The following is a 17,911-nucleotide window of genomic DNA, read 5'->3' as shown; positions in this document are numbered from 1 at the left end:
ATCACACCTCTCCATACATTTAATTCGATAATCCGATATAATGATCACGCAATGGCCCGGATGAGGCTCCTCGGCAGAGCTGTTGGCAACTTCGGCTTTTCAGTCACAAAGGTTTAATCCGCAGACCATTTAAGCCGCAGTTAAGCAGGTTGACCCCCCAAATACCACGGCTTAACGGCGCGCTCCACTGTACTTAGTTCAGTGCACAGCTTTAAACCAGCATAAACCATGCAATTATTATATGTTAAAATTTAAAACTATTTAACCTAATGGTGTGTTGCCATAACAAAACTGTCAAACATCAACAGTATGTATACTCTTAACTGTGAATAATATTTCACCACTTTCAACTTCACCTCAACTCAAGTAAGTTAATAATAACAAACACAACACTGTTCTTCCTCATAATGCCATTATAATCTCTACACTTCTCTTTCAGTCACAAAACATACCCAGGCCCAGTATGGCCAGGTGGGTTAAGGCGTTCGACTCATAATCTGAGGGTTGCGGGTTCGAATCCCCATTGCACCAAACATGCTTGCCCTTTCAGCCATGGGGGCATTATAATGTGATGGTCAATCCCACTATTCATTGGTAAGAGTTGCCCAAGAGTTGGCAGTGGGTGGTGAAGACTAGCTGCCTTCCCTCTCGTCTTACACTGCTAAATTAGGGATGGCTAGCACAAATAGCCCTCGTGAAGCTTTGTGCAAAATTCAAAAACAAACAAACACAAAAAACACCCATAGCCTTTCCACTTCACTATGTCGAATTAAACCTTTTTTGAGCAGCAAAATGACATTGCATCAACCATTTTTGGTTTCTTCTCATATTTAATATGCTCAACCTATTGCATAATACCGGGTTTGTGCTTGAAAACATAAAACAAATCATTTTTATTTGTACTACTATATGTTTAGTATTTTAGATTGTGTATTACAAGAAATTTACTTGTGGAATGCTGCTTTCAAAGAAAACATTATAAAATACTTCCTTAAAACTTAGTTTCTTGTTTTTACTGTGCCTAAAGTCACATAAATGTGTCTGATAGTTATTATTTTCAATAAAACTACAAGTGTTGTATGATTTAATATAAAAATTTACAATAGTAGATTTATCACTAGATATAAACCCTAAGTTTAAAAAAGCTGAACTACTTACTTTTATAATAAGATATATAGGGAAAGACCAACAAATAAAAACAACAAGGTTTTGGATTTATTCCTACAGAAGTTGTGCTAAGTGCCTTGGAATTATTAGATCTAGACATCAAAAACTGCAGAAGACAAATATATGTGTGATAATGCTTCAAATATGGCTCGAAAGTAATCAGGACTTTAATTAAAAATTAAAAAACAAATAGCATCAGCCTTATTTATACCGTGCGTTAGCTTTTCATTAAACCTAGTCGGCAATTATGTAGAAGAATCATGTTCTGCAATCACATTATTTTTAACCTATTTGTAGTTTTCTTTGCTTCTGCATAGAGATAAAAAATTCTTACAGATTGCCTAGGGAAGAATACAATGTAAAAAAAAAGTATGAGAGACCAGATGGTCTGCAAAAAATCTGTGCTGTTTATGGTTTTACTAATAATTTTTGCAATATTAATTTTTTTTTTGAAAATTAATAAAACTCTTGCTCAAAAAATTAATACCATAACAAAAATTACATCTTCAATGAAAAGGTTTGATGATTATGAAACAAAACTGATGGTTTCATGCTGGTATAAGATATTAAAACCAGATAATGTGGTGAATCTATCATTACAAGAACTAAAGTCAAATATGTTGAATGGAGAAACAATATTAAGATCCTTGAAAGAATTCACCTTTGAATTAAGAAATTATTTTTAATCAATTGAAAATGAAGCAAGTCATTTATCCTACCACTGGTGACAAAATATTTAAAAAGAAACAGGAAAAAAGGAAAGTATTCTTTAATGAAAATACTAATAATGAAGTATCATTAAGAGGAAGAGATCAATTCATTTCTCATATTTTCTTTGTAACTTATAATTAACAAACAAATTGAAAGTTATAGATAGTAACATTATTAAACATTTTAAATATTACTTGATTTTACAATAGATAACAAATAAAAACACAACTGTTTGAAAAATTGATCTAATTTACACATTTGATCAAGACAATGAGTCATATAAAGAAAAGAGAGCACATTTGTTAAATTTTGTGAAGAAGAAAATGTTGGTTGCCTGAGTGACATATACTTTACTACTGAACAGAATACGTTCAATATTTATAAACACAAATTATGCTGGGAGTTTTAGCTCTTCCTATCAGCAATGTTATGGGTTTAAGATCCTTTTCTTTGTTAAAAAAGGGTGAAGAACAACTTACAAAACGCAAATTATGCTGGGAGTTTTAGCTCTTCCTATCAGCAATGTTATGGGTTTAAGATCCTTTTCTTTGTTAAAAAAGGGTGAAGAACAACTTACAAAACATCATCTTCTCTTCCTATCAGCAATGTTATGGGTTTAAGATCCTTTTCTTTGTTAAAAAAGGGTGAAGAACAACTTACAAAACATCATCTTCTCTTTCAGCTTCTCAACTCAGAAAACATATGAATTACTGAGAAATTACTAACCAGTTTACAGAGAAAAAATAAATAAATCAGGGAATAGGAGGTATGTATTTATTCTTTGTTTGAATTTATATTATTATATGTATCTAATACAATATTAGTTACTATTTCCAACCATTAAAAATTATTTAAATGATTATACAGAATAATACTAGAGGGCTAAAACTTGAAGTTGTATTTACAGCCCCAAAATAGCTAAATCCAACACTGCTCATCTGTTTATGTAATTTCTCCTATGTTTGAAAGATAATTTTTAAGAACTAAGAATGAAAGAAAGTATGGATATCTTTTAACATCATTAGACAAAAAGTTTCATTATATAAATATATTCAATGAGTCCTAACTTGCTTTATTTTCATTAATAACATCTAGTTGTTATTTCCTTTTCCCTACTGAAGCAGTCATGAAGTACAAAAATAGCACAAAACACCAATGAAAAGTAAAAGTGTAAACTATTAAAAACACTACTTGCACTTATATCCTCGTCCTACAAACAGATACAAGCAATAAGTTTCTAACTACGTTTGGTTAAGGTTATCTCACCAGATTTCCCTTGAACAAGTTTGCAGTTTGTGTGATAGCAGACTTTTTATTCAGATCTCCCATATTTACACACTGTTAAACTATACTCTTCTGTCTCTCCTTCTATCCATTGTTTCATTATTTCCTTTGCTTAGTTCATAGGGTGTTCACCTAGTTTACACAGTAACATCCAGGGTGGCCAATATACCAAAAATTATTATTGCTGCAACATTGTTACTGATATAATTACCATAACAAAATTTTGTTTAGCTCCTAGCTTTCCCTTTTCTAAACCTATATCTTGTGAGAAGAAGGGTTTACATGTTTATAGTAAAAATAATATTTCAATTAATTTCCTTACTCACAAAATATATACTCTACAATATTGATATTTCTTGCAAAACTGTTATGTATTTGATCACTCTCTACTGTTTTCCTGCATTTATTTTAGACATTAACTGACTACAAGAGATTACTTTCAAAAGACTGAAAACCATCACAAATGGATCTTCCAATGGCATGTCAAAGAAAGAAAGGGCATAATAGTGACTGGCTAATTAGAGAAATAAGTTGATATATTTTATTCAGGTGCATAGTATTTAATACTTACTAATTACTGATGTATTCACATATAAATTCTGGTTTCTGTGCTCACATTTGATATAAATATCAAGTTCTCTCAATATCAAGAAAACTTGTAGAAACCTACTCAGTGAAACTTAAAATATCTATGTCAGCTAGATTCTTGTTCAGTTTCTGCTACAAACAAGCAATCTGAACAGGTTACACAAAAATCCTTTTTTATTTACCCCCAAACTAGGGGTGACCAGAAAAGTAAGTAAATTGGAGACATTAGAAAGCCTACAAACATACTGGTAAGTATTACTGGAAATATGTTTCCACTTTAGGAAAATGTTAACTTCCAAAACATACTTACCATCTGTTGACACCATAATTAGGATCCCACACTGAGATATCAGAGAGGGCAGTGGAGATATGATCCATACAGAAAGTGCCTGCATAGAACAGAAGTGCACCAATAAAAAAAATGGTACAAGTGTGGGGGAACTGCACTATATCCAGAACAAAATACACTCTTCACCTGGAAATTAGTTCCTATATAAAAACTGGAATAGAATATGAGTTATCATCGATATAGGTCAATCCAAACCAGGTAGCCAAAGTTCTACAACAATTGTTATAGATACTTTTATTGGATCCAAGCCTGTAGCTACAGATTGATGTGTTTCACACCAATGAAATCTTGACAAGAGAGTAAGCAACATCTAAGTGGAATTTTTTTTTTCCCACTAGAATAGGTTGAAAATGCAACATCCTTGGCTCAGAATGACAGTATTGTGTATGCTGTACTCAACCACAGGAACAGACATCATCCATTCTAGAATTATGAGCATTCATCCTCACTTCTTAACCAAGTGGACAAGGAGTATTCCACTTGCCCCTGGAATCATGCAAAGGATGTGGAACTTGTCCTCAACCAAAGACCTAGGATGGGATTACTCTGCATTTGGAATTAAGAAGACATTGAACCACCTTCCATGAACAACATACTAAACCAACATTGATCAAAGAAAAGGGCCATGCACTCCTCAGGTGGATGGCTTCATGTCATATCTGAACCAATATTACAAGCAGGCTCCTGCAGATCCTGGTTCCACTCCTACTGACATTTTGAAAAACATCCAGGGACCCTTGGAGGAGGAGCCCCAACTTTGTCCTCTTCTCCAAAAGTAGAGTAAAACTCTTGGACACTGGAGGAAAAGCTTTTGTCTGCCAAACTAGCAATTGGGAACTAGGGGAGGTAATGGCTCCCGAGCTCCACTGCTAGAGTCTGTGGGTGGTGGTATAAAATGCATTGGGAACTCATGCTCTGGAAACTGTACAATAGATTAATCAAGTCCTCTATATTTAAAAAAAAAAAACCAATCCTGATTTATTCAACCTGAAGATTGTCAGGGATGGGAAAGATCCCCTTCAGCTTTACTCATGATTGTCCATGAGTAGCAGTCCACAATGAGGTCATACCATCCAGTGCCTAGGTGATCTTATGGAACACCCCATTCCAACAAAGCCTGTTGTATTAAAATTATAATGAAAGTGAGTGTTAGTGCAGAATTGAAAAGATAAGCATACCTGCAAAGGTAACACTTGTCACAGAGTGGGATCAAGCGAAAAATAAAGGGACTCTGGAAAAGAAAAGTGTACATGATTAAGGAAAATACTCACCTCTGATTAAAGTATAACAGATATGGTCAAAATAGCTACAGGGAGTAGTCCAAAACCCTCAGAAGATGATACTACCAGATCATGTAAGTACTGAGATAGGAAAGTATTAGAGTCATCCACATACCAGCTTGCACAATTTCTTCCAGAGAGCAATTCAACTGAGTGGCTAATGACACAGAGATATGGCAAATCTGATGAGATAAGAGACATTAAAGATTCCTCTACTGTAATGATAATCAATTATAGGTCATGTGAATCAATTTAAGAAGACACTTTGTGAGGGTAATGGTAGATAAGTCACGTGAAATATAAGGATACCAGTGTCTGAACAACTGGTTCTTAGTACCCCAAAATGAGTAAGTATAAGTCACCTAACACTTTAAGGCCCTGATGGGACATAGCAAATAACTGAGAACAGAGTGGTCATAAAGGTGAGAAATGACTGGCAAGTATTTGGTAAAAAATGATCTCTCCCCTTCCCTGTTTGCCAGAGCTTTGGGAAGAAAAGACATATTGAGGTAAAACAGAACAAATATGGAAAGGTAAAGAGTTCTATGCACATGGATTGCAAACAACTATGAACAATGACATCCACAAGCCAACAACAACAACAATATAATTCAAGAGAAAGGTGAAACAAAGAACATGAAGCTAAGAGCTCAAAAGGAGAATGAACCAACACAGGTAAAACAACTGTAAAGTTGCGATTTGGTAACTGAAAAGGTCGTTTGAGTTATAGAATAGGAAAGGATTTTAGTAGACTTGACAGAACCGAGGATTCAAAAACCTTCTAATGTTTAGAATACCAAAAAAGAGTGGATAAGGATGCCTTATATAATTTTTTGTTTTGAATTTTGCATAAAGTTAAACAATGGCTATCCTCATTAATTATCCCTAATTTAGCAGTGTGAGACTAGAAGGAAGGCAGCTAGTCATCACCACCCACAGAAAACTCTTGGGCTACTCTTTTACAAACAAATAGTTGGATTGACTGTGACAGTATAATACCTCCATGGCTGAAACAGTGAGCATGTTTAGTGTGATGGGCATTCAAACCCATAACCCTCATATTACACATACACATATTCTAACAAAATTATTTGCCAACAATTCACCATTACCCATTCAGAATTATTCAACAAAAGTAATTTTAACAAGTTAAACAGATATATAAAACAATCACTCCCTTGGAAAGTAGCTATAATTGCAGTTGCATATAAAAGTAATCATGAAAGATGCTATCCTGTCAGTCTCTGTAACTTTTTAGATTGATTACTACAAAATCACAATCATCTGGATTTATTTATTGAGTTAAAAATAACATTTGAAGCACAGTAAAAGATCCATAAAAAAAAAAGACAAACTTAAGGTCACCTAATATGTTCAACTGAAACAGTGTATAATGGACTTAGCCCCATGCTACAGTAACCATTTTTCTGGATATTAAGAAGTCTATGTCTGGCACAATGAACTACATTACAAATGTTTGCAACTAAATATTAATTACTCAATAACTTGTGAAATCTCTAGCTTTCTATGTGAACACTTAGCACATGTCAAGTTTAACAATCAGCTTTCAGAAAGCTTCATTCTTCAAGCTACAGTCCCATAAGGTTCAGTACTATTATACGTACTTTAAGTTAATGACCTACTGTTTCTCCTTTATCAGATGCATGCACCTCATTATGAAGACAATAATATGGTAATAAGCATCTCAAGTGATTCTCTCAATGTTGCTTCTAAACTTTAAATAAAAGCATCCATAAATTGTCATGGAATACTAAGAAAACAGGTCATAACTTTTCCCAAAGTGAAACTTACACTTTATAACACTCAGAATTTTCTAAGTAAAGATAAATTTCTTTGCATCTTATTTGATATCAATTTACCATGGCTGAAACATACCAACTTTCTTTCAACAAATACCAGTTGCACTCCTCAGACTTCCATCTATATTTATAAAACCTATCAGTGATTACACTTAGATTACGGATTTATAGTTGTTCACCCCTCTTTATAGCAAATTTTCTTTTCCAAAAATTTTAAAATCAAGGAAATCATATTATTTACATCACTTTTTGTTTCCAAAAACATGTTCTCACTGTTTTTACAAAACTGATAAAGCCTTGTCTTACTTCCATGAATCAGTCACATCAAAAATTTGTTTCACCAGAGAATTTTCTTCCTTGGGCTGTAATTTATCTTCCTGGCTTAATCCCTATTTATAATGTCATATTATTTGCACCGTACACTAAGGTATTGTGTAAACTTTGATCAACATGATACACCACAAGAAATATGTAAACTTTGATTGATATTGTATGAATTTTGATTAACATAATTCTTAACTCATTTTTTTCCTGCTATTTGAGTGTTTTTCCTTCAGGCAAGTTCTTCCATGTTGAAATTTAACATTAGCACCATCTAGGACTGGTAAAATCAACTTCAAGCAGCTAGTCATGTTATGTCCTAGCCTTTCTGAAGGCAGAAGTGCAAAGTATTACTTGTACCTTGTAGTTCATACTCTATTGATATAAATATCATAACATATATCCTCAGAACTAGTTTTTCATTATAATTTTCTAGCTTGTAGTTCTCAGGATTCACACATTTTCAACAGAAAAATTCAAAAATAATTTGGAAAATTTTCCAGAATATTTCCATGAAAATTTAAAAATTACTTCATGATATTTATTAGAATTTCTAGTTTAAACATTGTATTTAAAACTAGGAACACCCACCAACAATAATACAAATATTTGCATAAGATTAAGGGTATGATTCACTGCAAAATGATTGTTGTCATAGGTTTAGTACTATATTTTTTATAAAAACTTACAACTTCAATCAATAATTTTTTAACCCCTCAGTCTCTCATATTTTGATAGAGGTTCTAATAGGTATCATCATATGTTGCTCTTAGTACATGCTCATTAACACACACACATTAATTACAGGAAAGGCAAAAATATGTATTCATCTAACAATTTCAAATTTTTCCAACCCAATAATTTGCCTAAATATGTATTTTATGTTTCTAGATATACAATTTTTGACAATTCAACCACAAAGTATGTCTAGTCTAATTCTTATGGCATTGATTTGTTTACTTTGACGTGTTTGTGTCACACCATGTTTTCTGTTTATAACCTCAACAGCCAAGAAAGATCTACCCATAATCATTACAGATTAAATGAAAAAGAAAGACTGACATGTAAGGTAAACTTCTAATAATTCTCTTCAGGTATATTTATTTCATTTGTTACACTAAATTTTTAAATGATCCCTATATTAAACTATAATTTAAACTTCCAAAGCAGTTTCTAGCAACACTGGCAATGGAAGTGGCTTCAACATGCTTAGCATAATGTGAAGAGAAGCTGCCAAACTATTACTGTTAAAAACAATTGACACTACAACCACTGCTGACCCAATACTCTAAGTGTTATATTATAAAAGTAGTCTCTATTTACTGTTCAGAATTTCTAATTGGATCAAACTGTATGTAGGTTGAAGGCATACACTGTGCAACCCACCAATGGTACAAAATGTTGCAATGTAAGCTAAACAATGCTTAGGCAACTAATTAGTTGACAAATTGAACTCAGTACACAAAATTGCAATAATTCAAATTTCCTAGCAATACCCACCCTTATCTGAGGTGGAGTCAGTACATCTATATTTATGAACACTCCCAGTTTTTATGTATACAGTCATGTATGAAATCGAGAAGTGTAAAATAGAAAGTTTCTATCTTTTGGAGGTTGAACTTAAAATTAAGACTTTAAAGAATTATGCCTGTCTCTAAAATCAACAGAATTAAAAAGTTTTCAAATTATTTTTTCAATTAAAGTTGTGAAGGCTAAGTGATAAAGTAGGAACTGACAAGTTATCTCTGCTTCTTTGTTCCAAAACTAGAATTTTCCTGTTGGACCTATTGAACCAATTCAGAAAATCTACAGCATTTCATTTTGTTATCTTTGACAACTCTTATTTAGTCATGTTATAGTTATTTTAACCTTGAAGTGAAAGAAGTCACAAAAATAAAGTTTCATTAAAAGTTGCATGGCTATTTAAAATTGTTTTGAAAAGAAATTTGGTCCTCCGAATAACACAACTTACCCAGAAAACATTGCACTTTTTCATAACTGGAAAGGATTTTGACTAAAATACAGCTTTATTGTTGAAGGAACACATGTTTAAGGTTTTAAAGGGTTTGTTTTCTTTTGAATTTTGCACTAAGTTATTCAACGGCTATCTGCACTAGCTGTCCCTAATTTTGCAGTGTAATACTAGAGGGAAGGCAGCTAGTCATCACCACCCACCACCAACTCTTGGGCTACTCTTTTACCAAAGAATAGTGGGATTGACCATCACTATATAACACCCCCACAGCTGAAATGGCGAGCATGTTTGGTGCGACCAGGATTCGAACCCACGACTCCTGGATTACGAGTCAAGTGCCTTAATCACCTGGGCCATGCCAGGCTGTCTTAAAGGGTTTTCTGATTTTCTTCCTTTTAGTAATTCAACAGTCTCAGTGTCAAAGACTGTATATGAAAATTTATAAATGGTAAATAAGTAAGGGCTAAAATTGTGAATGCTGTTTTGGTTACACTGAATTAGTGTGCAGGTTTGAATATAAGGTGTGGGTGCAAAATATTCAAAATTGAAAACCAAACTTTATTATATCATATATCTCTTTTGGTTCACAAGTGTAAAGATCTGTTTAATGACATCCATTACAAAATTTCACAGGACATTTCAAAATAAATTCATATCTTCTCATTAGTAGCTAAGATTTCATTATCTCTAATATATAGAGACATGTGTTAATGCTGCATCAGAAACCTGATGTTTTACAACTTTACTCTTTTGTATACCACAAAAGTCATAATGAGAAAAAACAAATAAAAAATGTTTTATGTATTTAAAAAAGTACTGAATATTAAATATTTGGAAATTAATATAAAGAATTTTTAATCACTGTTTTATAAACTCTCAACTGCACTGTTTCAAAATATAGAAAATGTTGCTGAAAATACTTACCATGATAGAAGAAAAGCTGAAAAAAATGTAAAATGATCAGAAGTGGAAAAAAAGCATTTAAATGAACATCAAAAGCATAGCCCCACTCAACATCCAACTCCTGGCACGTCGGTTTTCGGAGGTAATGATTACTGAAAAACCTAAACATACATATGCTTGTATTATAAAGAAATAAGAACACATATTTTTGTAAAAAAATGGCAAATATGCGTAAAACTCCACTCAGATAATGTACAAACTGCTTACCCATCTTACGTTTCTCGAATCATGCTAAAACTGGTACAACATAATGTATTTTTCTCTACAGACAATCTGATAATATATTAACTTCTCACTCAAAGCTAGTAACTACCCAAAGTTTCATGGTAATTAATTCAATCACCAATGATCATCATAAACCACACAAATTTCTAACTTTATAAAGTATACAAAAACTATACTTACATATAAATACAATTAGGTATCTCAAAATGATTAGAAAAATTTATACATCTGTTGGTTTAAGACAGGTGTTTATTACTTAAAGATATGAAAATATTTTTAACCTAGAATAATTATCTAAATAAACAATAAGAATACTATAGAAACACAAAATCACCACATTCAAAACAAGTGTCACAACAACATATTGAATAATTTGTTGTAAAACACAGAAGGATGGGTGTCAACAGGAGCCGACAATGGAACATATCTGATAAAGGTGAAAATTCCAGCAAATACATAGACGACCTATGATATCTTTTGTCCTTATCATGTTAATTCCCAAGACGGCTACCACTAACAGCTGACCAAAGCAATTTTTATATTATTTTTAAAAATTCTAAAGACAAATTTATGTTTTTTTTAAACAAATCTGATAATGTATAAAAAAACTTGTATTTGGTAATAAGTGAAAGCATTTAATTTGTTTCTTAAAAATAACAGGATGAGAAAGCAAAACACCCTTTTATCTTTCTCGTGCACTACACAAAATACTTTTAAAACAAGCTGTAGCTTCCTAGAGTTACTGAAAAATAAAAACAAATAAAATGAATTCATGCAACTTAATTCAGTACATGCATCGTTTCTGACAACAAAACCTCAGTGTTAATAACTACATCGATTCCATGGTTCTCATATGGTGATGAAAAGCGTGTGTTGTGATGAAGTATATATGAGAAGTATAAATATCCATAATACACATGTGAACACTTATACTGATTGGCTCTACTCTAAGTTCAAAACTCAGCCCTTCAACATCCATGTGGGTAGTAGGATGAGGCATCCAAACTGAAGTGGTGGATTGCAATTTTGATGTCTCATTCCAATCTGTTTTAATGTTTTGTACTTGAGGATATTATACACAAGCAGAACACCACTGCCTTATTCCCAAGTGAATGGTTTTATGCTCATTTTACTTTTTGTTTGTATTGCATTAATCCATTACAGAAGTGGCTTCCATAGTCCACCATCCCAGTGGTTCAAAACTGGAACATGTTGGGGATTCTCAAACCCCACTAGAAGAAAAGGGGTGCACATAAGATGATGGAGAGTCTGGAGAAACAGCAACACCTAAGACAGTGATTGTAAGATCCTATTTTTAAAAGAAGACCATACCAATTTCTTCAGTACAAAACATGGTAGGGATGGGCAGCTATCCCCTTCTGCTTTACCCGTGTAGTCCATGGGTGGGTATAGTCTTGGACAGGAAACTTATAAAGGCATTGTATAATGAGGATAAACCTATAAGCAATCTTGAGAACACCCCATCTCTGCAGAGTGCATTGCATCGCCACGTAATTATAATATGTAAAGTGACAAGGCAGGACGGTGCAGATTAGAACAGTTAACAAATACCTGGTCAGGCATCACTTATTATACAGCAGGATCCAAACTGTGAGGAATAATAAAAAGGGAAATAATGTCCCTGAAAAAACCCCAAAAACAACCAATGGCTAAAGTGCAAAAAACTATAGCCTCAAGAGGAAGAAACTGTGATCCTATGCAAATAGTAAGTGATGATCATATTAGGAGCAGTCTACATGCCAGATTGAAGAATTTCCTCTAACTGATAATAAAAATGAGATGCCAATGAAAAAGTAGGATGTTAATTTTGATAAGAAGACACCTGGTAAAAAGGTACAGGAAGGAAATGATAGAAAGGAATAAGCTACTCGAATCAAAAGACAAACCCAACTGGTTGGGTTGGAAGGAGCACGATCACGATCAAAAGATGGTTGCCAAAGGATAAAGATGCAGGAACAAGCACCATGGATGAAAGCTGTATCAAAAATATAACAGTGAAGAATATGTACAGGACATGATGTCCATTTAGATCAGGCCAAGAATAAAGGTGGAAAATAAAAGGAAATTAGAGCATTGAAAGGGAGGAGTTACCTTCCTAGCTGCTGAAGTTTTGAGAAGGAAAGAAGGATCTGGATAAAGAAGAATGTGGGAAACATTGATGGCAAATAAATCAGAAATTTGACATCCACAGGCTAAGAGGAGAAGAAAATAGGTTTTAAGTGAAAAGTAAAATGAGAAGCATGTAGAAGGTGCTTCAAACAGAGGAAAAGTGAGGCAACTAAGGGTCACATTAACATCTCAGTATGAAAGGGCAGCCTGTGGTGGAGGATGATGAATCTGAAAGGAATGCATCAACAGGGAAATTGCAGGAGAGTTAAATACACTACAGTATCAGGTAAAACAAAAAGTGTAGAACAAAGCCTCCCAATAACCTGAGATCAAGAAGATAGACGACCCCTGATCAAACCATTAAATCAGAAAATCTGCAATACCTGGAGCAGTGGGCCAATAAGCTGAAACCACTTGGCCCAAAAAACAATGACAAAGTTTATGATTATAAACTTCCATGGACAAAGAGCAATGAAATGGGCTAGAAATGAAGCTTCTCATTGGGACAAGCCTAATCTCCTTGCCAAGGACCAGATGAAAAGCATGAAGATGGGCGACAGGAAAAGCTTGATAAAGCACCAGTGTATGAGCTTGATGAAGAAGGGAGGGTGACAGAGGAAGAGATAGCAAATGGATAATTGGAGCTAGAGAAGCTGCCAAAACCATGTCTGAACTGGCTAATAAGGTACAATTATAAGGATTTGAAATTGAGTGGTATGGATGATCAAAAGGATAAACATTCAGGTATTTGTTGGTCCAATTTTGACTGAAAGCAATTACAGCTAGGGAGAGAAAATGAGGGACTGGAGACCAAAAAAAGAGGTAATTTCTGGTTGAGGGATGTGACAAAGGCATCTACGTGAGAAATACCCCTCTGTCAGATAGATTTTGTCGTGATTGGAAAAAACTATCAACAACAATACCAAAAGCAACTGGAACATGATACACAGTGATAGTAATGTATCGAGTGTGTGGGCCCAAGAAGATCCACAGTATGAATACAGAGGGGTGAAAAATGGATGCTGATCTGGTGATTGAGATAAGTAACTACTGAAGTTGAAATAGATCATTACCAGACAATTTCTGGCCATATGGAGAAAATGAACCAAAACATGAGCTACAGCAAGAAATTGCAAGACACTGACAGGATAAGACCTCTCTGCCTCAGTCCAAAAATCTAGAATCTTCCAGTTGATCAACTGAAAGGATGCATCCATGAAATATGGAAAACTAGATGAGGAGAAGGTTGAAGACCTGCTGACGTGCTAGTCATATTTAACCACCAACAACAAACCTACTGAATAAAGTCGAAGAGTAGACACAACTGAGATGTGTGTAGAATAAAAAACACAAAAATGAACAAGATATTGGATAGGTTGCAGTAAGGACTTTTCCAACCTGATTAACAGTCTATTATAGCTGCCTCCAGGAGAAGCTGATGAGAGTAACAGCCAGACTACTCTTCAGAATAAGAGAATAGTAGCCAGTTGACTAAAGAAAGAGGAAAGCACAACCTGAGAGCATATATGTGATGAAATAATGCTCTGAATGTCTGACAAACATGCAGGGCCAAAATCAGTCAGATGGGCAGTGTGAGAAACAGAAAAACCACCTGATGCAGAATAAACTTAAAAGTGGTTGTGAGTGAAGAAATATATGGATACGCAAATAAACATTCACAACATTCCACTTAATCATAAATAGATCTGAGATAAAGGCCCATCTAAAGAAGAGAAACAACTTCAAGGTAAAACGCAGCAGCTTGAAAATAAGAATGAGGTGGGACAAACACAGTACAAGCTACCAGTGCCTGGTCTGTGTGAGGACAAGGCAAACCCTGGAGAAAGATGATGAACAGCCTGTAAAGACAGAAAATCGTGTACCTCCTCAGACAAATATAGGCTGGTGGCTGTATCCTAAGTCATGAAGAAGAAAAAGGTACCAGGGATAAAGAAGGTGAGAAAAGAAATAGTAGAACAAGTCCTTCTAACAAAATTCACAGAATTGTAAAAAAGATCACCACAGAATAACAATATAACACTGTCTAGCTCCCACTGGACCAAACTCTCTAGTTAGACTCTGGTACTGTTGATGACATGTCCATCAATCTTGAATAAATCGAGGAGATGAGAAATCCCTGATAGGAGACAGGGATGGATAGATATGGACCAGAACGGGAAGGAATAGGCGAGTGTTATGGCTAAAACTGCAACAAACATGCAGCCAAAAAGAATATATGATTGAAAACACATGATTAAATCAAAAATATAGAAATCCCAAAAAGAAAGAGGCAGAAAATATACCTGGGACAAGGTTGCATTGTGACCTACAAAATCCCAACTACAGTAAAAAACACACATGTAAAGAGGGAGACAAAGATCACAACTGAGATAATATGGAGGTAATAAGGAATCATAAAAAAGGAGGGAATTGAAATACACATAACATACCTGAGAAATCATATTGAAAAATGCTATAATAGGCCTAGCTGATTATACAAGAGAGATAGGAAAAAAACATGGCCAAATCTGGGTTGTGTAAAAAAAAAAAATGCTATCAAAACTTTTTTGGCCCAAATCCAAACAGCTTTAGCTTGTTCAGGAGAATTGGTTGAGTAAGTGTTGGAGAAGAAGAATGATCCACATTATGATTTATCTCATGATGGATAGCAGCAGATAAATCCAATGACAGGTTTCCCCTATCTGCAGCCTGTGAAAATACTGCTATAGGTATAATGCCCGAAGTGGGAACACAAACCTCAGAATTCATTATAGAAGTCAGTCAGTCAAAGTTTTAAGTCAAACAAAAGTGTCTGATGTAAAATATACAAGTGTGAGAAAAATAAAGACTGTAAAATTAAATTAAAAATATTTTTTCAATGTAAAGAAAAAAAAAAAAAAGAAAACCCACTTTTGAAAGTAAACTATTAAAATCACAATTCACATGAAGAGCACCAAAAGACAAAAAAAATCTAAACAGGAGTACTACCAAAATAAAAGTGACAGTTTGGTAGAATTGAATAGAGGGAGTCATAGACATCATGTAAATATTTTGCATTGTTATCGGTGAAGGGTTGATGCATGGCGATTTGCATGAGAGATGCACTGGAATCAATTAATTCCAATGGAAGGGAGACAGAAGACTTTTAGAATGCATAAAAATTTTTTATGCAGTGAACAAAAATAGATATTTATGTGATACGGAGTAACCTTTTATTTAATTAAACACATAAGTACATAGAATGATAATACATGTAAACATTATTTTAAAATTCTTATAACTTTCTAGTGTTATATATTATATTTATCTCAGATTAGTCTCTGATTTATTATGTTATGTACATTACATATCATGATTTGAAATAGCTGAAAATTTTAATTTCAAAGTTAATTGAATGTTGATATATACCACCTTTATATTTACCAGCAATATTGATACACAAATATATTTTAATATACAAACAATACTACAATTTATAACAACAGTTACTATATTTATTACAAATAAAGATTTATATATAACAGTTTTACAAACTTACAAACAATATTGAGTCTTTATCTGGTCTGGAACTGAATATTTTTATCAACAGTTCACAACAAATGAATAATTTTATGTTGATATTGTTACACTTCACTTAATGCTAGTATCAAGCTGTTTACAAACTGTCTTTTCTCTGACTAAGATATCTAATGTTTTCATAAAAATAATAACATCCAATGTTAATTCACTGAAGTTAAACTGTTTTGTAATGTTCAAAATTTACACACATTCCTGGTAAATATCTGAAGTCTACCAATCAATAAACATTTATCACAACTATAGCTTCCGAGGTTTATAGTATACTGACTGCAGCAGACCAACAATAATATTCTGCCTCCCCACATGTCGTGATGGCTACCTTTCATACTCATTCTGCAAGATTCTCAAAACTTCAACTAACAATAATACTGGCAATCAAGTATTTTACATACATATATAGTACATTGTTGATTCTTATGCCTGAGAATATTCTACAAATATAGAGAACAGATAGGACTTTTATAATACAAATTTATCAGTATATGTTACACACATTTCTAAATATATATTAAGCTGAAACAAACATAGATATTAAAATAAATATATAATACTAAATATGTTATTCTGGCTTTCTGATTAGGCAATAACAGCCTTTAAAAATTCAGTTGAACTCATCAGTGCAATTCCCATGAAAACAAACATAAAATTGAACAACAAAACAGATACTTTCCTGTACAGAAAACTATGTAAAATATGTCATTTGACAGATTAAAACATGGCTTTCTATTGGTCTGATAAAGAATAAGACATTGCAAAGAACTACTGGCAATCTTTGAAAGACAGGATATGGCGAGTACAATTTTCTAGTTTATAGTTCCATAAACAAATAACATAGAAGTCTATGAAAATTATGCTTTGCCTTAGTAAAATCTATGTTATAATAAATAATTTACATTGAATTTTGTTGATCTTGTAGGGGTGGTAGATAAATTAGAGAATAGGGATGACCTCGAGATCAAATATTCTAATTCTTATTATTATATAAAACAAATATTTAAAAAAAATATTTCCTTATAAAATTAAGAACTTAAAACTCTCATTAAAATTCATTTTATTAACTACATTTTGATGCCAAGTTTATTCATATGCAAAACTTAAGTAAACTACTTCATTATCAACAAATGCAACTCTGTAAACAGTTGTGAGACATGCTCACTTTGGGTAACTCATTTCAAAAAGAGTTAAAAAGTCCTAATATGAAGAAACCACAAACTCGCATATGCCATATCAGCCTCTCTGCCAATAAAGCCCAAAACTGAATCACATGAAAATATTCTGATCTATACAGTGCAGCTGCCAACTTTATATTGCTAAACTTGGGTAAACAAACAAATATTGCAATGTGCCAAAGTCACAAAGAATCCTGTAGCAATTGTTCTTTAACTATTTAACTAACTCCACCTTCTTTGTCATCCATCCCTACCTGGCATAGAAACATAACATAACATTTACAGTGATCACCTCATCAGTGAGATGCATGCAGAGATCGAAAGACACAGTGCTAAAAACAATTTAAAAA

The 17,911-nt window shown here is 33.3% G+C and overlaps 1 protein-coding gene across 7 annotated transcripts in view; it reads right to left on the bottom strand.

Annotated features, from left to right (window-relative positions):
• The window catches only part of Unc50 (Unc50 RNA binding protein), an 83,184-nt gene that overhangs the window by 12,514 nt on the left and 52,759 nt on the right, over positions 1 to 17,911 (bottom strand). For 6 of the 7 annotated variants that reach the window (XM_076495273.1, XM_076495274.1, XM_076495277.1 and 3 more), the window contains one exon: positions 10,420 to 10,559. In XM_076495273.1, the coding sequence (XP_076351388.1) occupies positions 10,420 to 10,559 (140 nt within the window). Of the gene's footprint in view, positions 1 to 7,505; positions 7,589 to 10,419; positions 10,560 to 17,911 lie in introns of all 7 variants that reach the window. The other variant, XR_013026524.1, reaches the window with a different exon arrangement.

The sequence above is a fragment of the Tachypleus tridentatus genome, chromosome 3 (assembly GCF_004210375.1).
Source record: "Tachypleus tridentatus isolate NWPU-2018 chromosome 3, ASM421037v1, whole genome shotgun sequence".
Lineage (NCBI taxonomy): Eukaryota > Metazoa > Arthropoda > Merostomata > Xiphosura > Limulidae > Tachypleus > Tachypleus tridentatus.
Note: the sequence above shows the minus strand (reverse complement) of the source record. Positions and strands in the feature narration are given on the sequence as shown.